General features: G+C 51.6%; 2 protein-coding genes across 2 annotated transcripts; one reads left to right on the top strand and one right to left on the bottom strand.

The window, feature by feature from the left end:
- Positions 1 to 1,789: 1,789 nt before the first annotated feature.
- Positions 1,790 to 11,639, top strand: sxph (saxiphilin). The gene is made up of 16 exons (XM_066690371.1): positions 1,790 to 2,247; positions 2,687 to 2,850; positions 3,092 to 3,191; positions 3,330 to 3,506; positions 3,714 to 3,876; positions 4,252 to 4,316; positions 4,851 to 5,002; positions 7,627 to 7,813; positions 8,400 to 8,810; positions 9,461 to 9,520; positions 9,727 to 9,909; positions 10,058 to 10,217; positions 10,605 to 10,687; positions 10,928 to 11,112; positions 11,208 to 11,391; positions 11,542 to 11,639. The coding sequence occupies exons 1-16, from the start codon at positions 2,193 to 2,195 to the stop codon at positions 11,625 to 11,627; spliced, it is 2,415 nt and encodes an 804-aa protein (XP_066546468.1). The 5' UTR covers positions 1,790 to 2,192; the 3' UTR covers positions 11,628 to 11,639.
- A 191-nt stretch (positions 11,640 to 11,830) lies between these two features.
- Positions 11,831 to 22,920, bottom strand: LOC136713039 (uncharacterized). The gene is made up of 11 exons (XM_066689930.1): positions 22,916 to 22,920; positions 22,559 to 22,752; positions 20,276 to 20,637; positions 20,047 to 20,119; positions 19,527 to 19,907; positions 15,933 to 19,152; positions 15,419 to 15,475; positions 14,339 to 14,615; positions 13,810 to 13,931; positions 13,596 to 13,667; positions 11,831 to 13,383 (listed from the first exon to the last, which is right to left on the bottom strand). The coding sequence occupies exons 1-11, from the start codon at positions 22,918 to 22,920 to the stop codon at positions 13,074 to 13,076; spliced, it is 5,073 nt and encodes a 1,690-aa protein (XP_066546027.1). The 3' UTR covers positions 11,831 to 13,073.
- Between the last annotated feature and the right edge of the window lie 339 nt (positions 22,921 to 23,259).

Genomic DNA, 23,259 nt, shown 5'->3' with positions numbered 1-23,259 from the left:
CACGCAATAACACAAGCACACAGTGACCTAACCACACAATAACACAAGCACAAAGTGACCTTACCACGCAATAACACAAGCACACAGTGACCTAACCACGCAATAACACAAGCACACAGTGACCTAACCACGCAATAACACAAGCACACAGTGACCTAACCACGCAATAACACAAGCACACAGTGACCTAACCACGCAATAACACAAGCACACAGTGACCTAACCACACAATAACACAAGCACACAGTGACCTAAGCACACACAAATGTGTCGTCATAGCTTTGGCCCATGTGGCACACTCCTTATTGTTTAAGCACTACAGCGGCATCATCTCCAGGCCGGCGGGCTGTGAGTCACTCTGCCGCCTGTTCGGCTGCTTTTGACGAGCAGAAATCATTTGATAAACATCCAGAACAATCAGCTCTGATGCCGTGGAGACACTAAGTCACACACAAAACATGCCTTCTGTACACGACTGCGTAATCATGTTCACTAGGTCCCACAAGACTCGTTATGTTTATATATTATTTATTTCATTACAAGTTACAAGAACAAAATACATATTACAATGATATAAACAGCCACAGGAGCAATGCAAGCGCAGTCGTTTAGATGGTAGCTGTCGTTAACATTATTATTATTATTATTATTATTATTATTATTATTATTAAGTATTTTAATTTTTTAAGTCGGTTTGACACCTTTTCTCTTGTTCAAACACTAACACGCCGTGCAATGCAGCACAAAACACTTGCATAGTTAGAGAGGCCGGTTTGTGCGGCACACAGCCCTGCAAACATATGCGTGACAGCGGGGCCCTCTCTGCCTCTCCCTCTGCTCCCTCTTCCCTCTCTCTTTCTCTCATCTACGTAAGATATACCGTATGTGCTGGCTGTTGTTCATTATCATGTTAAAAAAACGGTGTGTGTGTGAGAGAGTGAGAGACAGAGAGAGAGAGAGAGAGAGAGAGAGAGAGAGAGAGAGAGAGAGAGAGAGAGAGAGAGAGAGAGAGAATTACACATACACGGAAATGCTTGGTCTCCAAAATACATTGAGAATTCCAAGAATTGGCTTTACCATAGTAACTAATACTACACTTTACCACGTTCATACCACAGTAAACCACACTGCACTGTATATTGCATTTGATGGAAGTTGGTCCAAATGTACTTTAACACGTCAGTGGAAGAGGAGACAAAAACGGATCATGACGAAGTAATGTCAAGAGAAACTGGGATGAACTGGTTGCTATTCTGACTGGGGGACAAACCCAATATGTGGCGGTAAATGTGACTCGCAGTCTCGGGTCAGTGTCGGCCACCGAAGTGTGTCTGTGCGTCTGGCTGACGTTTTTGAGGTCGGCAGCTCCCCATTCACAATGCAATCTTAATGCACAGATACACACACGGAGCAGCAATGTGTTTGCCAGATTGTACTGAAACTGTCAACTATGGAGTTAAACTGCCTGGCTGGAGAGCAAGGGGGCGTGCGGGAGCAACGAGAAACAGTTATTAACGCACATCACTGTGATGATCGTGATTATTACACGATTTTTATTTGTTTGATTGAATAGTTTCAATAAAAATGTGCTTCCCATACTAGATGTGCAACATGTGCAGTCAAAGTTAAACGTCCTAGGGGGTCAATAATTCTGCACTAACAACTTCTAAAACCTCTAAAGAATTACGTCTAAAAGAAATTGATCAATGAGTAATAATAATGATAATAAGTGCAGCGGTGCTCGCTGGCGCACACTGCGCAGTTAAGCTGTCAGGCGCAGAGCTCGGTCGTGACGGATGTGCTCCGGTTTGCGCAAATGTCTTCCATATGCACGAGAAGAAAGAGAAGCGAAGAAAATCTGTTCACTTCGCAACACCTTTTTCTCCTCACAGCAGCGAGGGCCATATTTCATCACTTGCTCCCCCTCTCCTTCTCTCTCTCTCTCTCTCTCTGCACCGTGACGGGACTGTACCTCCACTCTGTAAGGACTTGCCGAGGGTAAAGGGAAGAAGAGACGCAATACAGAGACACACGCTGCAAACTGCGCAGAGACACCGCATACTGCGCACAGAGACACTACAAACTCCGCATACGAAGATACAGAAAGTGCGCCCGCAGAGACCCGGACGGCGAAACAGGCAAACTGCGCACACGACCAGCGCCGCACAGGGAGACGCTCTCAGCAGCGGGAGATGAATTCGGCGCTCTCACTTCTGATCCTCTGCGCATGTGCCTGTCCCTCATGGGGTAGGAACTGTCCATCTACCTATCTATCTGTCTGTCAATGCCTCTCAGTCTGTCTTGTCTCTCTTTTATAGCTATATGTGTGTGTGTGTGTGTATGTACAGTATGTATGCATTTCTGTCTTGATTGTTTCTGATAAATCCAGCTGGTGTTGCTGCTCTGGTGAGCAGGCCCTGAGAGAACTGATCACAGACAAGCTGGTCCTGATTGCCCAGTCCAGGCCGCCGCTGGTGTGTTGAGCAGATGAGCTGCTGAGTAGCTATAAGGATGGATGTAGGAATGCATCTGTCAGTTCGTCAAGTTTATCTCTTCCTCTCCCTCTCTCCTTTCCACCACCCATCTCACCTTTCCTCTCCCTCCCTCTCTCTCTCTCTCTCTCTCTCTCTCTCTCTCTCTCTCTCTCTCTCTCTCTCTCTCTCTTCTCCCCTCACCCCCCCCCCAGGTAAGAAGGTCCGGTGGTGCTGTGTGTCTGAGCGTGAGCAGAGGAAATGCGCAGAGCTGAGCCGCACCCTGGCTGCCACGCTGCGCCCCCAGGACCTCGCTGCCTTCGCTCGCCTCTCCTGCATCCGAGCACCAAGCACTGTCGACTGCATCTCCAAGATACGGGTACAACCCCCATCCCTTTCCCTTCCTCCCCTCCCCTCCTTCCTTCTCACACTGCCTCTCTCTCCCTCACAACACTGCCCACTCTGTCTCCCTCCTCTCACCCCTCTGTACTCGTATATACCCCTCTGTATATCGTCTCCTCTCTCTCTCTCTCTGTTTTACATAATCTTTTACTACCTCTCCTCTTCTCTCTCTCTCCTGTGTGTCACTGATGAGGTGCTATATTTCCTGTATTGCCAAGGCAAACCGTGCAGATGTCGTGACGCTGGATGCGGGCGAGGTTTACACCGCCACCAAGCAGTTTGGTCTCACTGTGGTCGCCAAGGAGATCTACAAGGACGGTGGGTACAGCATAGTTACACACAACACAGCACAATACTACACTGAAATGTGATTCTCTGACCTCCCCTCTTCTCTCTCCCCTCCTCCCTCTGATTCCTCTCTTGCCCATCCCTCTCCTCTACTCCCACTCGCTGCAGGAGGCTGTGTGCTGGCCGTGGCAGTGGTCAGAAATGCCAGCCTGGACGTGCGGTCACTGCAGGGCAGCCGCAGCTGTCACCCTGGGGTGCGTTGGACGGCTGGCTGGAGCCTCCCTCTGGGCTTCCTGCTGTCCAGGAACTACCTGCCCTGGGCCGAGGACCAGCCACTGACCCAGGGTGAGGGAGAGGAGAGGGGAGGAGTGTAGTAGAGTGCAGTGCTAGTGAAAGAGGGCAGTGCGGTGTGTTATAATACAGCATAGTGTAGTACAGTGCATTACAAGACATTATAGTGCAGAGGGGTGGGGTAGTGGGGTGTAATTTAGTGATTCATGTGCAGCATCACCTGCTGCTGTGCGATGTTAATCACGGTCCCCCTGTCTGCAGCGGTGGCCTCCTTCTTTAGTGCCAGCTGCATCCCGGGTGCGAGTGGCCTGGCGCCCAGTCTGTGCTCACTGTGCCAGGGTAAGAAGTCTTATATCCGCTCCCGCAACGCCTACTGCGAGACCTCGGACAGCGAGCCCTTCTACAACACACAGGGCGCACTCAGGTCAGTGTACAACAACTCAACACACAGGGCGCACTCAGCTCAGTGTACAACAACTCAACACACAGGGCACACTCAGGTCAGTGTACAACAACTCAACACACAGGGCACACTCAGGTCAGTGTACAACAACTCAACACACAGGGCACACTCAGGTCAGTGTACAACAACTCAACACACAGGGTGCACTCAGCTCAGCACAGCACAGAACAGCTCACAACAACACACTTCACAGGGCGAGCTCAGCTCAGCACACAACAAACAACAAAACACATAATACTCATCACACAGAACAACACACAGGGAAAGCTCAGGTCAGCATACAACACAACACTGTACAGTGTTCACACCCTCTCTGACTGTGCTGTGTGTCAGCAGGTGTCTGCGAAGTGGGAGGGGGGACGTGGCGTTCCTGGATCACATGGCCATCAGCGGGATGGAGGGTGAGGAGAGGGAGAGACTGTAGAGGTCGAGACAGAAATGCACTTTCTCCTAATTTGTGTAAAATATTCCCAAACAAGGGATAATTGGATTAATCTCCATCCCACGATTCTCACAAATGATGGAGACAGAAAGTCATCAGTCATGCTGGAAGAGGGACACACAGCCCCACTGGCTGCCCAATATGTGTCCACCTGTCACAGCCTGAGGGATAGTGTATAGATATCATGCCTGCTAGAGAGAGGGAGGGAAGGGAAGGGGGGATGGAAGTGGACCTATTCTGTTTATATTTGGGTTATGGGAGGGTAGGTGTATAGTATGGTATATATGTATATATATAAGTGTGTGTGTACATGTATGTATGTATGTGTAAGATTTATATATATATATATATGTATTATATGTATAATTTATATTGTTTATTATTTAAATATTTTGTCTTGTATAATTTTTGTAATGTTTTGGCAATACCAAAACACAGTTACAGACACTGACACTACCCCCCTCTCCACTCCCTCCCTCTCTCTCTGAGTCAGAGGAGGCAGGTCTGTGGCTGCTGTGTGCCGACGGTTCTGTCGCCCCCCTGAGAGAGTTCCGACGTTGTCACCTGGGTCGTGGGCCGGGGGGGGGCGTGGTGACCCGGAACAACTTCCGAAAAGTGGCCCGAAAGTTCCTCACTGTCGCCCAGGTACTACACCCACACAGTCCACACAGCACAGCCTGCAAGGTATTGTAGTGTAGTATATTGTAGTGCAGTGTACATTAGAATGCAATGCAGTGCAGTAGGGCGCAGTATACTGTTTATTGGGTTTGAGTATTTTACATTTACGTAAATAAAAACAATTCAATTTTTAATACTTTTGATTAAAATCATTAAAATGTCAGTCCTTAAAATCACTTAAAATTTTTTAAAATCTTTGTGATTTTAACACAAACTAAAACAATTAACTTTAAAATAAACGTGCTCAAATCAACAAAACAAACGTGATAAAAGCAAAAACTGCACACCAACAAAAGGGTCAAATACATTGAAAATAACTAAAAATGCATTGAACAAAATAAAGAAACAATTAAAAAGTAAAAATAAAAAACAAACAAAAAAAGTCCAATGCATTTTAAATTAAACCCAAAGCGGTCAATGTATTTGACAACAAAATATAACAAAACTATACCAATAAAAACCCTGAACAATGTGATTTAAAAACAACTAAATCTTTAAAAACATTTAAGATTCGTTATTTAAAATCTTTTTAAAAACAATCATCCTTAAAATCTTTAAAAGATCTTGGACTCGGGCTCCAGCAGGGGGAACTAACCGTCCCCGGAGGTGGGTCCCATCATGGGATCCTGAGCTCCCCCAGATCTTGTATGCGCCAGTTCTTATAGGCTTCCTCCTTGCCCCTCTGATGGACCTCCAGATTGACATAGTCTCTTACAAACACCATGCCCCTCCGCGCGATGACGATCGGGTCCAGCTCCTGCTTATTGAACAAACAGATGTTCCGTCCCTCCCACAGTGCCTGCTTCACTGCGCAGATGACACGCCACCAGCACCTCAGGGTAGATGTTGATATTCCCCTGGCCGGACCGTACAGGATCTGCTGGGCGGTCGCCCGCGCAGGAACAGCAAACCTGTGGAGGAACGGAGAAAACAGGAGCCAGACCCTGTGGGCGGAGGGGCACTCACTAAAGATGTGAGCCTCCGTCTCCTTCCCCAGGCAACCCTTATAGGGGCAGATGTCATAAGGAGCTATGCCCCTTCTGTGCATGAACACTCGGGTGGGGAGACACCGACTCACAGCCATCCAGGAGACATCTTTCTGCGTATTCGTGAGGCAAACGTGCGTAGCGTTAGCCCAGATAAACCGGCAGGTTTCGGGAGGGAAATCTTCTATCCGGCTGGTCTCCTGGGTAGATCTCATCTGACTACAGATGGTCTTATAATCCCAGGAGGCCAGCACGACTTTATGGAGGCCTACTTCGAGCGCAAAGGCTCGGAGCGCCCTGTAGAACGGCGGGGGATCCCACGAGTGCGGCCTGGTGTTATCCATGGCGCAGAGGCCGAATGGTCTCAGGCTGCTGGCAAAATAAAAGCGGTTCATAAAACTCACTTTCTTGCCAGCAGCCTGGATGTTCTTTACCACATAAGCCAGCCCCTGCGCCTTTATCAGCCGCACAACGTCCGGGACCCCCCTACCTCCATCCAGGGTACCCTTCACCATCTGTACTCTTTTCAGCCTCTCCATTTTGCTCCCCCAGACAAACCGAAATATAATTCGGGTCACTAATTTTGCGATGACCTTGTCTGGGGGGAAGATCATTCCTACGTAGAGGAGTATCGGGAAGAGGATGGCCTTTACGGCCAGCACCTTACCAGCCATCGTCAAGGTCCTTGTGCTCCAGCCGTGGATCTTCCTTTGGACCTTTGCTATGGCCTCCTCCCAGCTCCGGGTGCCCGTGTTGGTCCCGTCGATCGTGATCCCCAGAACCTTGATAGACGGCTTCACAGGGAACACGGTTGGCGGGCCCCGGCCGACAGGCCATGCCCTGGAGAGGTAGACCTCGCTCTTGGCCTTGTTCACAGCGGCCCCCGTCGCCCTGCAGAAGCCGTCCAGCAGTTCCTCGACCCTGGCCACGGACGGAGCGTCCGTGCAGACCACGGCCACGTCGTCCATATAGGCCAGGGCCTTCAGTTGCTCTCCGCCGGAACCCGGGAGATGGAAACCTGTCACCCGGACGTCCCGGCGGATCGCCTGCATGAACGGCTCCAAGCAGAGGACGTACAGCAGGGCCGACAGGGGACATCCCTGCCGGACCCCCGACCTGACCGGAAATGGTTCGGTCAGGTGGCGGTTCACAAGGACCCTGCTGCTTAGGCCGCTGTAGATGATCTTGACCCACTTCCTCAGGCCAAGAGCGAGACCCATCCTCTCCATGACGAGCTGCAGGTATTCGTGGCCCACTCTGTCGAAGGCTTTCTCCTGGTCCAAGCTGATTAGGACCAGGGGAAGCCCTCTCTCGTTCGAGTAGGCCACGACATCCCTGAGCAGCATGGCGTTGTCGGCCGCCGATCTCCCCCGGGCACCACAGACCTGGTCGGGACCCACGACTTGAGGGAGTGGCCGCTGCAGCCGGAGCGTCAGTGCTTTGGCCAGTATCTTGTAGTCGGTGCACAGGAGGCTGACTGGCCGCCAGTTCCTCAGATCTTTGGGGCGCAGTATAGTCGCACACTCAGTATAGAAACAGCTCTGGGCGTGGGAGTGACTGGGGTTCGAACCCGGGCTGTCTCTGACCTGTGTGCCTCCCTCTCAGGGGCTGTTCGGGCGGCGGGGGCGAGAGCGGCGACTGTTCCAGATGTTTGAGTCGGGGGGGCAGGGGGGAGCGGACCTGCTGTTCCGGGACACTACTGAGAGGCTGCAAGTGCTGCCTGATGGGACTGACATCAGCCACGTGCTGGGGCTGGACTACACTGCCCTGCTCAAGGGCCTGGGCCACGAAGGTACAGCACTGTGCGTGTGTGTGTGTGTGTGTGTGACACTAGCTCATAAATTAATCTAATGTTCCAGCCATTCATCCAGCTGTTGCCTGAGAACATTATTGGACATCAGCAAAAGCAAAACAACATGACACAATCAAGACTGATACTGCTCCTGGGACAGCCCCTCCTCCCTCTGCCTCTCTTTTTCCTTCTCTCCTTCCAGCCCGGGCTGTGTTTGGCTTTGTTTTAAATATAAATAGCAGAAAACTCTGAACAGCTGGCAGAAGTATAGTGGCAACAGGAAACAGAGTTGGAGAAATGAAGCCCAGGCTGATACCGGGCAGAGGTCACTGGCACAGAGACTGGAACACAGAGACACATCATACTCACACACACAATCTCTCTCTCTCTCTTTCACGCACACTCACATACACTCACTATGTCCAGTGCCAAACAACACGGTAATGAGAATCACTGGCCTTCTGGGACAGAGAGAGAGAGTGGAAGGCATGCAGTTTCTCTGGAGGACAATATGGTGTGCTGGAACTGTGTCAGTATGTGTGTGTGTGTGTGTTAATGTCTGTGTATTAATGTGTCTGTGTTGCAGGCAGCTCTCTGGAGGACAGTGTAGTGCGTTGGTGCTGTATTAGTGCTGCAGAGCAGATGAAGTGTGAGCACTGGGCTCTGAACATAAAGTCTGACCCGCTGGTCTGCGTCCGTGCCACCTCTATGAGCCACTGCATACAGATGATCAAGGCAAGACACTGCCCACACATACACACACACTATACTGCACACTGTAAACTGTACACACACACTGCTGTATACTGCATACTGCACACTACACACACACACACACACACACACAGCACTACTACAGCACACGAAGTCTCTCACTGCCTCACAGAGCACCATCTGTCTCCACAGAGGGACGAGGTGGACGCAGCCTCCTTGGACGCTACACACGTGTACATCGCCAGTCGCTGTGGCCTGGCGCCTGTGGCTGCCGAGTACTATGGTAACACCGAGATCTACCACACTGGCACTGAGAGAGAGAGAGAATCATAGATATCATTTACTGAAATAGTTTCTTTTATAATTTGTCTTGTTAAAAAAAAAAAGCTTTTGCAATACCAATACACTGTTGTCATGCTAATAAAGCAAATTGAATTATTATTATTATTATTATTATTTATTATTGAATTGATAGAGAAAGAGAGAGAGAGCATGAGAGAGACAGGGGAGAGGGGCGGAGAGCAGAAAAGATAGAGGGGCAGAAGAGCTTAGAGAGAGAATTGCAGAGGAAGACAAACAGCCTCATTCGCACTGATCTCACTGACGCACAGGTCTTTGTGACTGGGGGATTTGCTTCTCAACTGCTTTCCACTGCATTCAGTCCAGTCCAGTCCCATCTTGTCAGCCGCACTCTGAGTGTGCTGGGACAGGCTGGGTTGACATTTGTACCCATTTGTATAAAGTTGTCTATCCATGTGTCCATCTGTCTGTCAGCACCCTTTGTCTGTTGTCTGTCAGTCAGCACTGTCTGTGTGTATGTCTGTCAGCTGTGTGTGTGTGTACGTATGTCAGACTGTCTGTACACTCTGCCAAGCTGCTGTCGGTCTGTCTCTCTGGACACTGCTCAGCACTGTCCGTCTGTCTGTCTGTCAGGGGAGGAGTGTGTGGCAGCAGCAAGTGGAATGAAGGGAGCCGCACATTTCGAGAGTGATGGTGAGGAGAAACAAGTTCATAATATAATAATATAAAACTATCCCATAATAACAAACTGTGTGTGAGTGAACAGTATCAGTTTGCATGTGTGCATGCAGTATCAGTGTGCTGACAGTGTGTGTGTGTGTGTGTATGTGAATGCAGTATCAGTGTGCTGACAGTGTGTGCATGCATTATCAGTGTGCTGACAATGTGTGTCTCGGCAGAGTTGCCGGGTCTGTGGGGCGTTGCCGTGGTGCGTCAGTCCAGCCGGGGAGTGGTGTTCGGCAGCTTGGCATCCCGGCGTTCCTGCCAGGGTCACCTGTACAGCCCGGCTGGCTGGCTGCTCCCCCTAGATCATGTGCGCAATGCCCATCCCAACAACACACACAGCTGTGATGCCAATGCAGGTCAGACATACACTACACTACAGCAATACAGTACACAACAGCACTACACTACACTACAGAACACAGAGCAAAATGAGACAGACAGACACAGAGCCACCAAGCCACAGAGAGACACATGGTAAAATATCTTATCCCCTACCTCTCTCAGCGTACAGTGAGCTTTTCTGGAAGGGCTGTCTGCCTGGTGCGCGGGGCAGCCTGTGCAAGGTATGTGTCGGGGGGGAGGAGGAGCCAGGCGTCAAACCCGCCAATCAGAGGTGTGTGGATAACCATAATGAGCGTTACTACGGAAACATGGGCGCTCTGAGGCAAGCAATCTGTGTAATCGTCTCTGCACGCTGTGTACGTGTGTGATTGTGTGTGTGTTGTGTATGTGTGTGATGTTTATTATTTATTGCTTAGCAGAAGCCATTGTTACAATATATGACATTATGGTTACATACAATTACCCATTGATACAGCAGTCTTTTTACTGGAGCAGTCTCAGTATAGTACCTTGCTCAAGAGTACAACAGTGTCCCTCACCTGGGACTGAACCCACGACTTCCACACAGGCCAGAGCCCTTATCACTACTATACAATGCTGAGTATATCTGTGTGTATTGTGTGTCTGTGTGGACAGGTGTCTGACATGTGATGATGATGTCTGTGGGGGCAAGCATCAGGTGCGTGATGTTGTGACTCTCTGTGGCCAGGTGTCTGGTGGGCGACCCCAGTGGGCGGAGCTATGGAGACGTGGCCTTCCTGGAACAACATAGCCTGGAAGAGAACATCCAGAGTGAGAGAGAGAAGAGGGAAAAGAGGAAAGGGGGGGAAACACTGACACACAGACACCCACCCACTGATACACACTCACACCGAGACACTCATTCACTGACACTGACACACACACACAGACACTTATTCACTGACACACACACACACATACTCACACTGAGACACTTATTCACTAACACAGACACACACACACTCATTCACTGACACTGACAATGACATCCTCCTGCTCCCCCTCTCTCAGAGCTGGAGAGCAGTGGCTGGGCGGAGGGCTGGGTGCCGTGGGACTTCGAGCTGCTATGCCCAGATGGTGGGCGAGTCCCTCTGTCTCAATGGACACAGTGCCATCTGGGTGCCGTGCCCCCCAGTGTGGTGATGACCCGGCCTGTGCTCACTGCCCGCGTCTACGACTTCCTTATGAAATCTCAGGTACAGAGGAGCACCTGTACACACTGTACTATTTACACAGCACACACTGTACTGCACACCTGGTGCATTGACCCACACACCTGTACTGCTCTCAGGAGACGCTGGCCGCGCAGGAATCCGGGTTCCGTCTATTTGAGTCGGCGCAGTACAGCGAGAGTGACCTGCTGTTCAGCGACCGCGCCCGCTGCTTGGTTCACGCCAGCCACCGCACCCCACGTGCCATCCTGGGGGAGGACTTCTACCAGCTGGCAGAGCGCACTTTCAACTGCACACAATCCGGTAACACACCCTGACACTCACCAATACACTGACACACATGCCCTGACACAGAGGCACAGTCCTACACACTGAAATACTCCTATACACACACTGACACCAATATATCTATAGACTCACACACTCGCCTCTGACCTCTCCCTCTCTTCTCAGAAATCCTGGATTTCTGCACGGAGGACATCTGCAGTATATATGGAGAGCACCCCCCAGGATGGAGAGATGGAGGGGGCAAGAAGTAAGGAAGGAAAGAAAGCTAGCACTAGAGGGAGGGAAGATTTTAACAGATCCAGTCTCCAGGCCAGGGTGTCTTCTGTTCCTTTTCTTTGGTCAGTTTTATTACATAAATAAATGTGTCACATGCAAGTCATGGCCTACCCTGTGAGAACCACAGAGGAATACACACACAAACATACAACAATAAAAATTAAAATTAAAGGCCATATTTTTGTAAACAAATGTCAACACTTTATTTTATAAATAAGAAAAATATATATTAAAATTAAAATCAATGATTAACAATATTATCCTTTAGTGTGTTGGTCTGTGTAATGCTGATTTAAAAAGAAAATAAATGAAATGTGTTGTTGCCCCCCACCACCCTCCCCACTCCCACCTCTCTGTTCAACAGTTACATACAAAACCAGGAAAAAATAATTATAAATGCAAAAGCAACACACACAAACTCACACATACACACTCACAAACTCATATCAGCCAGTAATAATACCAGTGTTCACAAAAGTTATTTGGGGTTGTACGTGCTGCACTTCGGGGAAAATGTGCCACGAAAGAGCCCCAGTGTCCCACAGATTTGAGTTCCCACTGAGCTATCAATCACAGAGAGTATAAAATAGATCGGATTGGAGCAGAGACACAGTCACTGTAATTGGACGGAGTCACACAGACTTGTGGAGGAGTTGACTGAACATGAATTGATCAATTTCATTGTTTTAATTAATCAGCTGACCAACCCCCCGGCAACAAAAAAAGCTGCACCCCCGTCTTAAAATCAGCAGCATATTCCCTCCCCAGGGAGAGCAGGGTGGGTTCTCATAGGTAAGGTACAGCCTGCCACCAGTTTCAGAATCTCAGTTCATCTCATTAATTCATTGTTAGATTGAGTAATTGACTTGTAACGATGCAATCACAAAAAGCTCTTGGTTTTACAGCAGAGACCTGCAATGTTAATACTAATAATAATTTCATAACACCAACAACAGCAACAAGAACAGCCCACCATTAACAGTCAGGTGTCTGTTTCTCAACCAAAGGGTTGTTTAAAATCGTTTTTCTTAATGCAACTTCACATAAAAAGAAGGGGCAGTTTCTCTTGTGTTATAATTAAAGCTGTCTGACCACACAGACCAATCTCTCGCTCACACACACACACTCACTAAAACAGCACCACCCTCCATCGCAACCCCTGGGTCTATGCAGCACCCCCCCACACACACCACCTCTGTTCTCTTTCTCTTTCTTTTCATTCTTCTCCAAGCCTGTCCTATCAGAGGTCGCACACTACACCCCCAAGACAACATTTTTTTGGCACCGACATTGACAAGAGGGTGTGTGAGTCAGTGAGGAGAGACAGGGAGAGATTGTGTGTACACGTGTCCCTCTCCCTCTTTCCAGGTCCACACTACTGTACCTTCACTGCGTGTGCATCCCTTGTCCTGTCCCTCCCCTCACACCTCCAGCCCATTGCGAGCAAAGAAGTCCTCCAGCTCACTCAGCCTCTCGACCAATCGCACGTCCAGCTCCGCGTCGGACTCCCTTGCCCGGCGACCCCGGCCCCGTCCCCCCCGCACCCTGCTCCCTGTCCCACTGCTATTGCCGGTGCCCCCCCCCCCGTTGCTCCCACTGCCCGCCCGTGCTCGCCGTTTCCGCGGCAATGTGAAGTCCGGGAAATCCAGCACACGCTTCCTCTTCTGCTGGCTGATGCAGAGCAGCGACCCATTCCTCTCCCTGGGCTCCTCAAAGATGGTCTCCAGACTGCTGAGAAGGGGGGAGATGCAGAGAGAGAGAGAGAGAGAGAGAGAGAGATGCAGAGAGAGAGGGAGAAAAGGGACAGCGGGGCAGGGAGAGGGAGGGAAGGGGCGGTAGAGAAAAGATCTTAATTATTTAATTGGCTCTAAATTCTTTAATTGTCCTCTTCAACTTAAAATTCAGGATTACCAGGAAGACAGACATGCAATGGGAGGACTGACCTGTTGGACGGGGGGGAACGATAGTTTTTATTGGTGTAGATCTCCTCCAGACTGAACTCCTTCTTCTTTAATCTGGAGAGAGGGAGAAAAAAAAAAAAAAAAAAAAAATTGAACAGCCTCCCCCTCGGCAGTTACACTCGCACACCTTGCGATGCACTGACACGTCTCACAGACGCACCACACTGAGATTCGGGGGGTTGTGACCCCTGCTCACCTCTTTGGTCTCGGAAGCCCCATGGGGGTCAGGTTGTTGTCCTGTTTGGGGACGGTTTTCCGGATGCGGATCTGGGACACACGCTTGGAGCGCAGCCCCTGCCTCTTCTCATACACACAGCCCTGAGAGAGGGAGGGAGGAGCCGCAAAAGACAATAGTAAATAGAATTAAAAAATATATATAAATGGTTTGTTTACCAGGACACTGTTACAGCCTGCAGCACACTGGGGTCTGTGTCTCTGCCTGCATGCATCTCTTTCTCAAATTCAAATGAGCTTTATTGGCACCACTGACTAAGTGACATCAGTGTGGCCAAAGCAGTGACAGACAGGTCCAGTGCTCAGGAACAGGGCAATGGGAACAACGTACAGGAATGATGCATTTAAATGTAACATGCATTTACAGACCTCACTCTCCTGCCCTCCTTCTCCCCTCACCTTTCTGCTGGAGGCATGGCTATGTGTGGGGGTCTATCTCCCCCTTTATCCCTCCTCCACCCCACTTTCTTCTCTCTCTCCCTCCCTCTTACCTCTCTGCTGGAGGCATGGCTGTGTGTAGGGGGGTATTTCTCGGTGGCATTCCCATGGGGGGGAGCTGGTAGCGCGGATAGATCGACTGTGTTCTGCTCGGTGCCCCACCCCTCCGCACCCTGTCTCTCCGGGCTGGGGGGGGCAAGGGAGGAGGAGGAGGAGGAGGATGGCAGCGGCAAGGGCTCCACAAGGTGGAGGGGAGACAGCAGGGGCGAGGGCGGGACAGACAGCACGCATGGAGACAGGGATGAGACACAGTCCAGCACCGTCACACGACTGATTAGAGGAGAGAGGAGGTGGAGGGGGGGAGAAGAGAGGAGAGAAGATAGTCAAAGACACATTACAAACACACTAAGTAAAAGTGTCCATTTGTCCAGACAGTTGCATGTCCAAATGAGAGTCCCTGTGGCGCACAGTAAAACCTGGACTGGATCAGTCTGCTGTGCTGCTTTACAATGGGAGTCTGAATGCACTTCATTGGATGAGGAGTCTGGTCCTGGTGAACAACAGTCCAGTACAGCAATGTCTCAATCCCTGGAGAGACACGGTCCAGTCCAGCACAGCAGGGTCTCCAGATAAATGCAGCTGCGAGTCCAACACATTACAATTGAACTGGACTAACCACACTAATTGCAGCTTCAAGGGCGGGTAGGGAGGGACAACAGAAATTAAGTGAGATTTCCCATCTACCCAACACAGGATGTCCCCAGACCTCTGGGCACACCCAGGACAGAAAGCACTATTCTAGTGCAGACACAGGCCCACTCCACCTCCAGCTCATCCAGACACTGAGGCACACAGACATCTACCAGACTACGGGTTCGATCGCTTTTGCAAATACCTTTAAGACTGTACTCAGCACCTCCTCTACCCGGAGCAGAGTGAGAGAGCGAGCACATAGGTGTGAGTGGAATTACAATCTTAAAAATATCTGAAAAGCTAACAGCTAACAACCACAACAACAACGTCCACAACCACAACAACCACAACCACCAACAGGTCCATAATAATAAAGTCAAGAATCGCCTGCCCCCCCGAGTCTTCGGGTGCCATCGAAGACTGCAGGAGAAGCGTCTCACCTGGCTGCTGACTCTGCCCCCGCCTGCCGGGTTACCTGGCTGGGCTGCCGAGCGTAGCTGCAGAGCAAAGGGGGGGGGTCGCAGGTCAGAGACCAAAAGTTCAAACAGTCAAAGGGAGGTCTGTTTAACCCTGCAGTCGGATCCTGCTCGATTCGTTTCTATCTCAACCCATATAGCCAAAAGACACGGAGAGACTCAGAGACGCCACATTCTCATACACTCCCAGTAGAGGGATAACAGTCTTCACTCTCACACACTAACTGCAGCCAGCATTCTCACACATACACACAGCTACATATTGACTACTGCCACTGTATCCCTCACAGCACAGAGATACCTCCCCATCTCACTCCTGCCCCTCTTCTTTCTTTCTCCCTCCCTCCTACTTCACCCTCACCCACCCCCTCCTATTTACACCGTCCGTCCACCCTCTCCCTCTCTTCCCTTCTCCACCCACTGCCTCCCTCACTTTTCCACCTTCCTCCCTGCCTCCCACTCACACTCTCTCTCTCACCTGTGGTCAGTCTCCATGCTGCAGATGACTGTGCTGTCCGCCAGGCAGTGCCGGGGGGGACACTGGGCAGCCCAGGATGCTAAAATGGGGGCCAACGCATAGTGCAAGGAAGGAAGCAGGTTGTCTCTGTCCTGGGGGGGTGGAGGCAGGGCTAGCGGGGTAGACAGGGCTCCAGACAGTCTGTGCGCCTCCTGACATGTGCTGCCTAGGCCACGGTGTCGGGTCAAAAGGCGGTACCAGCAGGGTGAGGACAGAGCCAGGAAAGTTTGCAGGCCCAGCCAGGATGAAGAGGAGTGAGAGGAGGAAGAGGAGGGGTGGGTGGTCCATTTGGGCGGCCAGCATTTGCTGAAGTCAAATAAAGTGTGGTTAGCATGCCTGCTGGAGTCAATTCTACCACTACCACACCTGCTACTACACCTGTTATTGCTACAACAGGCCTGATCGCAGCCCCCTGTTGCATCTTTGATTGCAACGTGTCGGGGGCCCACCCCCACTACATCACTGGGGAGCAGGACTGAGCACGCCCACTGGGCACCCCCCACTGCAGAGCCAGTGAGGTGGAGAGAGAAGGCAGAGAGGCTGATACTGCTACCACCACCACTACTACTACTACTACAAATACTACTGCTGTTGAAGTCTATAAGAGGCCTCCACTGGGCGCCGGAGATCAGTTCAGGCAGCTGGGACAGCCCTTGGGATTCTTGCGAGCCCCAGCCCTGACCCTTCAGACACCTCCCAGAGAGTGAGCGAGTGCTGCCACCACCCCCCCGCAGACCCCAGGCCCTGAGCGGCTTCAGTCTGGCTGCCAGGCTGAACAGCAGGGCTGAGGAGGTCCCCAGGGCACCACGCCGCTTGCGCATGACCACCTGGTTGGAGGAAGAGGGGACGGGAGGAGAGGAGGGGAGGGGCACCAGGGAGCTGGCGACCTCGGAGAGCTGCTGCAGCAGGTGGGAGAGGCAGGACTGGTCGCGGGTGGGGGGGTAAGGGAGGGATTTTGTGAGACCGTTTCTCAGGCTGGGGGGCGTGCAGTCTGTCTGGGCCCAGGAAGAACGGGTACCGACCCCCATGCACGGGTTGCAGGACTCTAGAGGCCAGGCTGGTTGGTGGGAGGTCAGAGAGCAGCCTGGAGAGCAGGGCGAGTCGTCGGGAACGAGAAACAGGACAGCGGTAGCCTCCCTTACTGACCGCAGCTCTGGGAGAGACTGCAGGGCACCCCCCACCCCCCTGCACTTGCGCATGGGCTGCTGCCGGGACTCCATGAGCATCTTCTTCCTGGGGGGCCTCCCAAATACCCCCTTAACTCCGACCGGGATGGGGAACGAGGAGGGGGGGACACAAGGGTCCAGATCTAGTGAGGAAGGGGAAGAAGGAGTGGAGGAGGAGGGAAAAGAGGGAGCACAAGCAGGAGGGGGCTCCAATTGAGGGGGGCTGGGGGTGGGACTCTGGCAGCAGCTGGGTCCTCTGGTTAGCTCTCCGGTGTGACCGGCGTTCTGGGCAACGCCCCCTGACTGCAGCCAATCGCTCCCAAGCTGGTCAGAGCCGGGAGATGCAGACTCAGTGCTGTGGATGCTGCTATCTGAGGAAGGCACTACATTGGTGCAGGAGTGGAGAGCACCGCTGTCCAGCCCCAAGCACCTGTCCGGGACCCCCTCCTCTCTCTCCACAGGCACCGCTGAACTGCTCCTCTCCTCGCCCTCCGCCAACTGCAGTCCGACCATGACCAGCCTCCCCAGTGACCCTATGTCCTTATCTGGTGGCTCTGATTCTGGCCCCTCCAGTCCCTTCACAGCCATGCCCCAGGGGTCCGTATCACTACCAGAACTGTGAGTCCCGGTGCTACAGCTCTGGACAAGGGACATTGCCGGCCCTTGTCCTGTGGGACCTGCCTCCAAGGTCACTCCGGAGTCGGCAGAGGCATCAGGAACTGAGGGCAGGACAGGGCTGTCCAGGTCACACAGATCTCTGGGATTAACTGGAGCCTCAAGCGACTGCCTAAACCCCACATCCTCCTCCCCACACTCCTCCACTGCCCTATGTGCCCCCCTCCCACTCTGCTGCTCCTCCTCCTCCTCCAGATGCCAGCTGTCTGTTACAGAAGTCTTTTGTGAAAAATCCATGTTTTCCATTTGCTGTGCATTCTGGGAATTCTCCGGAACGCACCCGCCTGCAACCTCTCGGCCCTCCTCCTCTTCCTCTCCTCCTTCTCTCTCTCCATCAGCTGGCATCTCTGCGTCCTGCTGTTCCAGTACAACAGTGATGGGCAGCTGCTCTCCCGGTCGCCCAGGGCTCTGACCCGACGTTTCACCAAGGCATTGGACCTCCCCAGCAGCTGTTGTTCCTGCGGGGAAGGGACCCGCCATGGGTCCAGCTATCTCTGGGCAGTGAGGGGGTGCCATGTGAGGGTCCTTCCTTTCTCTGGGGGGTACACAGTCTGAGCTGCAGAGCGGAGAGAGAGACAGGGACAGAGGCGGAGACGTTGTCCTAGCGAGGCTGCCATCTTCTGCCCCGCGAAGGTCTGGGCGGAGAGGGTGTTGGGGGTCGTCTTCATGAGAGGAGGGACACGCAGGAGAGAAGTCAGTGCAAGCAGGGGGGGTGGCATCCTCCTGGGGGAGTCGTCCCACACAGACGCCGCCAACCTGCTCCCCCCTGCCACCAGAATCTCCAGCACCACAGATCAGGGGGGGCTCTGGTCCGGGAGGCTCTTTCTGCTCACAGTCCCACACAGGGGAGCAGGTCTGGCAACGGAGGGTGGCACCTGTCCTGGGGGTGAGGCTGGGGGCTGGGGCATGTGGTTCCGCAACCTCCCCCAGGATCGAGAGCTGGCTATCCTTGGCCCCCTGCTCCCCAGGCGGAAAACCAAACACTGAGACGAGTTCAAGAGCGGGGGCAGGACGGCTGGGCAAGTTTCCAGTCTCCTCTAGTGTGTCAGGCTCTATGGTATCCATATGGCTAGCCCCCCGGTCCGTAGCAGTGGCATCCTCCAGGGACGGGGCACTTCCGCAGACGGACACGGCTCCATCTGCGGCAGCCGCAGCAGGCTGGTTGCTACGGAGACAGGGGCTCCATGACGACGGTTGCCACAAAGACGAAGAGGGTGACTCGGCAGGTTGGGCCGCCGCCGCCGCCTCCTCCTCCTCCTCCTCCTCCTGCTGCTGCTGCTGCTGCTGCTGCTGCTCTGAGTGTGAAAGGCTGGCGGCCTCTGTCCTCTGTCCAGCCACATCTGTTCAGAAGGATGGAACCGGGAGATGAAAGGAAGATAAATTAATATAACAGGGTATTGAAGAAAATGCAGGGCAGCCTCTCCACCCAGGCACAGCGCTCCCACTGAGAAAGAGAAAGCTGGATGCATCCGAAACAGAACACCAGTCTTCCCCAGGCTGTGTAAGCACCTTGCTGCGAAGGCGCTATAATTCGACATGCAAGGTTGTAGAGGTGCTATAATTTTCAATTGCACTATAAATATATACAATTAAGAAATATCGTCATTATCAAGGGAAGACTCTGAACACTCTCCTCCTCCTCCTCCCCCCCGATAGTCCCATCAGTAACTACACTTAACCCCCCCAACACACACACACAAAACAGCACACTCACCAGGACACAGGACACCAGGCTGGGGGGCTGCTGTGCGAGTGTCTGAGCTCCTGGTCAGCTGTGCAGCCAGCTGCGTTGTCAGTGTGGTCAGTCCCTGAGCATTTGCCTCTCCCTGCACACACAGCCGGTCCAGCCTGCGCTCCATCCTGTCCAGTCGCCTGCCCAGCAACCCCAGTGACCCCGCCAACAGCCGCCGCAGCTCCCCCTGGTGGGAAGCCAAACAAAGCTCCAGAGCTCCCAGAACCGGACCCGGCCCTCCCGTGGCTTGCACCTCGGCAGCTTCGCCGCCAGAGCGAGATGCAGAGGCAGGAGGTGGAAGAGGAGGAGGAGGAGGAGGAGGAGGAGATGTGTCCCATCGTTCCAGGATATCTTCAGGAGAGTCTTCAGAGATGGACAGACCAGAGGGAAAAGAATTGATTAAAAATTAACAATGAACTCAGACACACAGGCAAGGGTGAGAGGCAAGAGGGAGGAAAGAACAACAGACCACACAATTTTATTCCCAGCTGCTTAGACGTACCTCGGAGTGTCTGGCCGTGTGACGCCCCCGTACCACCCTCACCCTCTGCACAGGGCTGCTTCTCCCCGAACTCCTGGAGAGAGACATAGCACACTGGTTACTGCACACTATGCAACAGTGGCCCAGTGTTTGTTCCTGCACATGTGCTGTACCGCTAGCAAAATAAAAAAAAAACACCTGTCTCCTCATCTTTAAACTCTGCCTAAAAGCACCTGCGTCTTAGTCTCACCCTTCTGCTTGGGAGCGTCTCTCCGTCCGCCTGTCCTGCTGTGCTCCCTCTGTCCTCACAGGCACTGTCCACACAGGCAGCCAAGCTGATCACTGAGTCCAGAGCGGGGTCCTGCAGTACAGGGCCTCCTGTGTCCCGGACATCATCTACAGCAGGCTGCTCTCTCCTCTCAGCTCTGCAAGCCCCCTCCTTCCCTCCGTCAGAGCCCCGCCTGCCCCCACCTCGCTGCCCGGGCCGCTCCCGGTAAAGCGCTGGAGAGAGCTGGGGCAGAGGGTGGGGGTTCGAGACAGACAGGGGCAGCTGCTGACTACCTCCCAGATCAGCGGGGACTGTGGACAGCATGATGACCTGGACACACGGGGCTGAACAGGGAGAGGGGGGGACCAGGAGAGAAATTGAAGTGGAAGATAAAATGCGTGTTCTTAGCCTAACAAGTATGAAAACCCCAATGCACTTAATTGTAATTTGCAAGGTGGTGCGCATTCGCCTGCCTCTGGCCTGCTGTGTCCAGTCAGGTGTGGGACAGTGTGCACAGTGACAGCGATGCTGCAGAGAAGAGGATATTCCTGCTGGAGGGCCTGCAGCACAGACAACACAGACACACACGCCATCGCCCTTCTCATGCTTGTTCTGGGGGTTGAAGGATGCTTGTACAGATTTTTTCCAACAATGCAAATTAAGCAAACACCAGCAAGCACCTGACACTCCACACAAACAATCGCTCTGTCGTTCCAGTAACAAAACCACCGAACAAGACAATCAATACCAGCTGACTTGAACCCCTTCCCCAGCAGTGCACTGTACACGCACCCCTGCAGTGCACAGTACCTACCCATCCTCCTTTTTCCTCTCTGCCTCCTTCCTTCCCAAAAACAGCTTGCACTCGTGTCCACTGAGTTTCTCACTGCCTTTCTGACACCTCCTGTACTGCCTGCAGCACTGACTGTTCTAACTGTGAAATCTGGTAGCAGGCCCTTCCTTAACCTGAAGGACAAGGAGGCTCGTTTGCTCAGCCCTCACCACAGGACTCTGCTGCCATATGCATATACATTTATGTACTTTTGACCATATCTGCATCTATGAACACTTTAATATCTCCATTCCTTTTGCAGTTTTTGTGGGTGACAGTGTGCGTGTGTGCTACGCCGGGCCTCTCCTTCCCTCTGAAGGCTGTCAGCATGTGCACTGTCCCACAACTGGACACAGCTGGTGTCCACCATGGTCCACTGCCTTTGTAATTAGAATTAGGAAATGTGGGGAGTATTGTACATGTAAATACTAAACAAAGGGTTATTGTTATTATAATAAAATAAATGGGTGTCATGTCATTTGTCCTTAAGCATATTATTGCAAAGGTTTTTTTTTTTTTAAACAGGTTATGTAGCCCACACAGCCGAAAAGCTAACTGGGGTGTGACAGCACTGCTACAGCAAGACCTAAATAAAAACGGATTTAAATTAAGGGATAATATTTACAGCAGGAGGCTCGTTAATCTGCCGAGGTTTTACCAGCCAGCCCCCCGAGAGGCCGGGTCATGTACTGTACACACACACACATATATAAGTGCATATTTTATATGTATATATATACAAAATAAAACAAATACAACAAGCATTGCATTTTTAAAAACTGCAAAATATATGATCGTCGTTTTCAAATAATACAACCATGCACACACAAAAACACGATCTAAAATCGAATTCAGTTAAATGCGTGAATTATGATTTTGGCGATTGAAGGCATATTTGCACTGCGCTATATAGGAACTATATTTCCAGAAACTGCCTCCTCTCCCCGTTCGATGGCTGCTGATCAGCGAAGAGGCTAACTCCGGAAGTACGTAACCGTGCTATCTTAAACCAACAAACAACCTATTTACATTTGAATATAGTAAACACACACACACACACATACATTAATCACAAAAACTACAAAAATGAGAGGGGGGAGCGCTTTAAACTGATCTCAATGCACACCAGCAAATGAATTACACAGATGATCGACTCAGTGAGAAAGTGTAAAGTTACGTGATTGACCGATTCAACATCACAGATATTTATATAATAATACTACAGTAAAACAACAGGTTAGATAAGCACAGGAGACACGCCACGGCTCCGGGGAGAGAAGTCAACTTTGTTTATGTAAGCAGCCATTGCGAGAGCAGAGCCGGGCACCGCAGAGCTGTTGTGGGGGGACCGGGGCGCTCTCGGTCCCGCCGGTCCCTCTGCAACTCAGCACACAAACGGCACTTCTCATGGAGCTGGTAACCGCTGCGCTTACCTGGGCCGCCCCGGTGCTGCTGGGTTATTTGTCCCTGTTTGCAGCTCTTGGGCTCCGTCTCTGCGAGGCTCCGTCCGCGGGCAGCGCAGCCCGAGACTCCCTTCACGCGCAGGATGACCGCTTCCGGCACACTGCCGCCACGCGGGCCCAGCTCCGCCCACAGGTCATACGTCACCAGCCCCCAGAGTCGCCATCTTGAGTGATAATTACATTAAAATACAGTACATAGTGTAATAATTGTTATTGTTATATTATTGTTCGTGATAATATGTAATGTACTATTGCTATAGGTACGTATTGTCATTATTATTGATCATACAGTGGAAATAGCCCCAAGAGTATTTAAGTTGTTTTTACATCATAACCTTTATAATTTGCAAATAGGAGCCCAATAAGGAAAAACCACAATGCGGCTTAAAATTGTCACACGGGACCTTGGGCCACCTATGAGGTTGTGACACTGCTGTCCCCTGCTGTGGTGTACTGTAGTAAAAACACAGTAAGGTGCAGTGTGGTGTAGCACGATAAACATATGGTTAATAATAAATGACCATGTTAGAAATATGTTTAAATATGGTTGAGTGCAGTGTGATGTAGCATGGTAAGAATGTAGTAAAAGTATTATAAAATCATGGCTACAATGTCATTAAAAAAAAACATAGTATAACCATGGTAAAAACATGGTTAATGATGGTAAAGTG

This window comes from Amia ocellicauda, chromosome 17 (assembly GCF_036373705.1).
Source record: "Amia ocellicauda isolate fAmiCal2 chromosome 17, fAmiCal2.hap1, whole genome shotgun sequence".
Classification (NCBI taxonomy): Eukaryota; Metazoa; Chordata; class Actinopteri; order Amiiformes; family Amiidae; genus Amia; species Amia ocellicauda.
The sequence above is the reverse complement of the archived record's forward strand: the minus strand, read 5'-3'. Positions and strand labels throughout refer to the sequence as shown.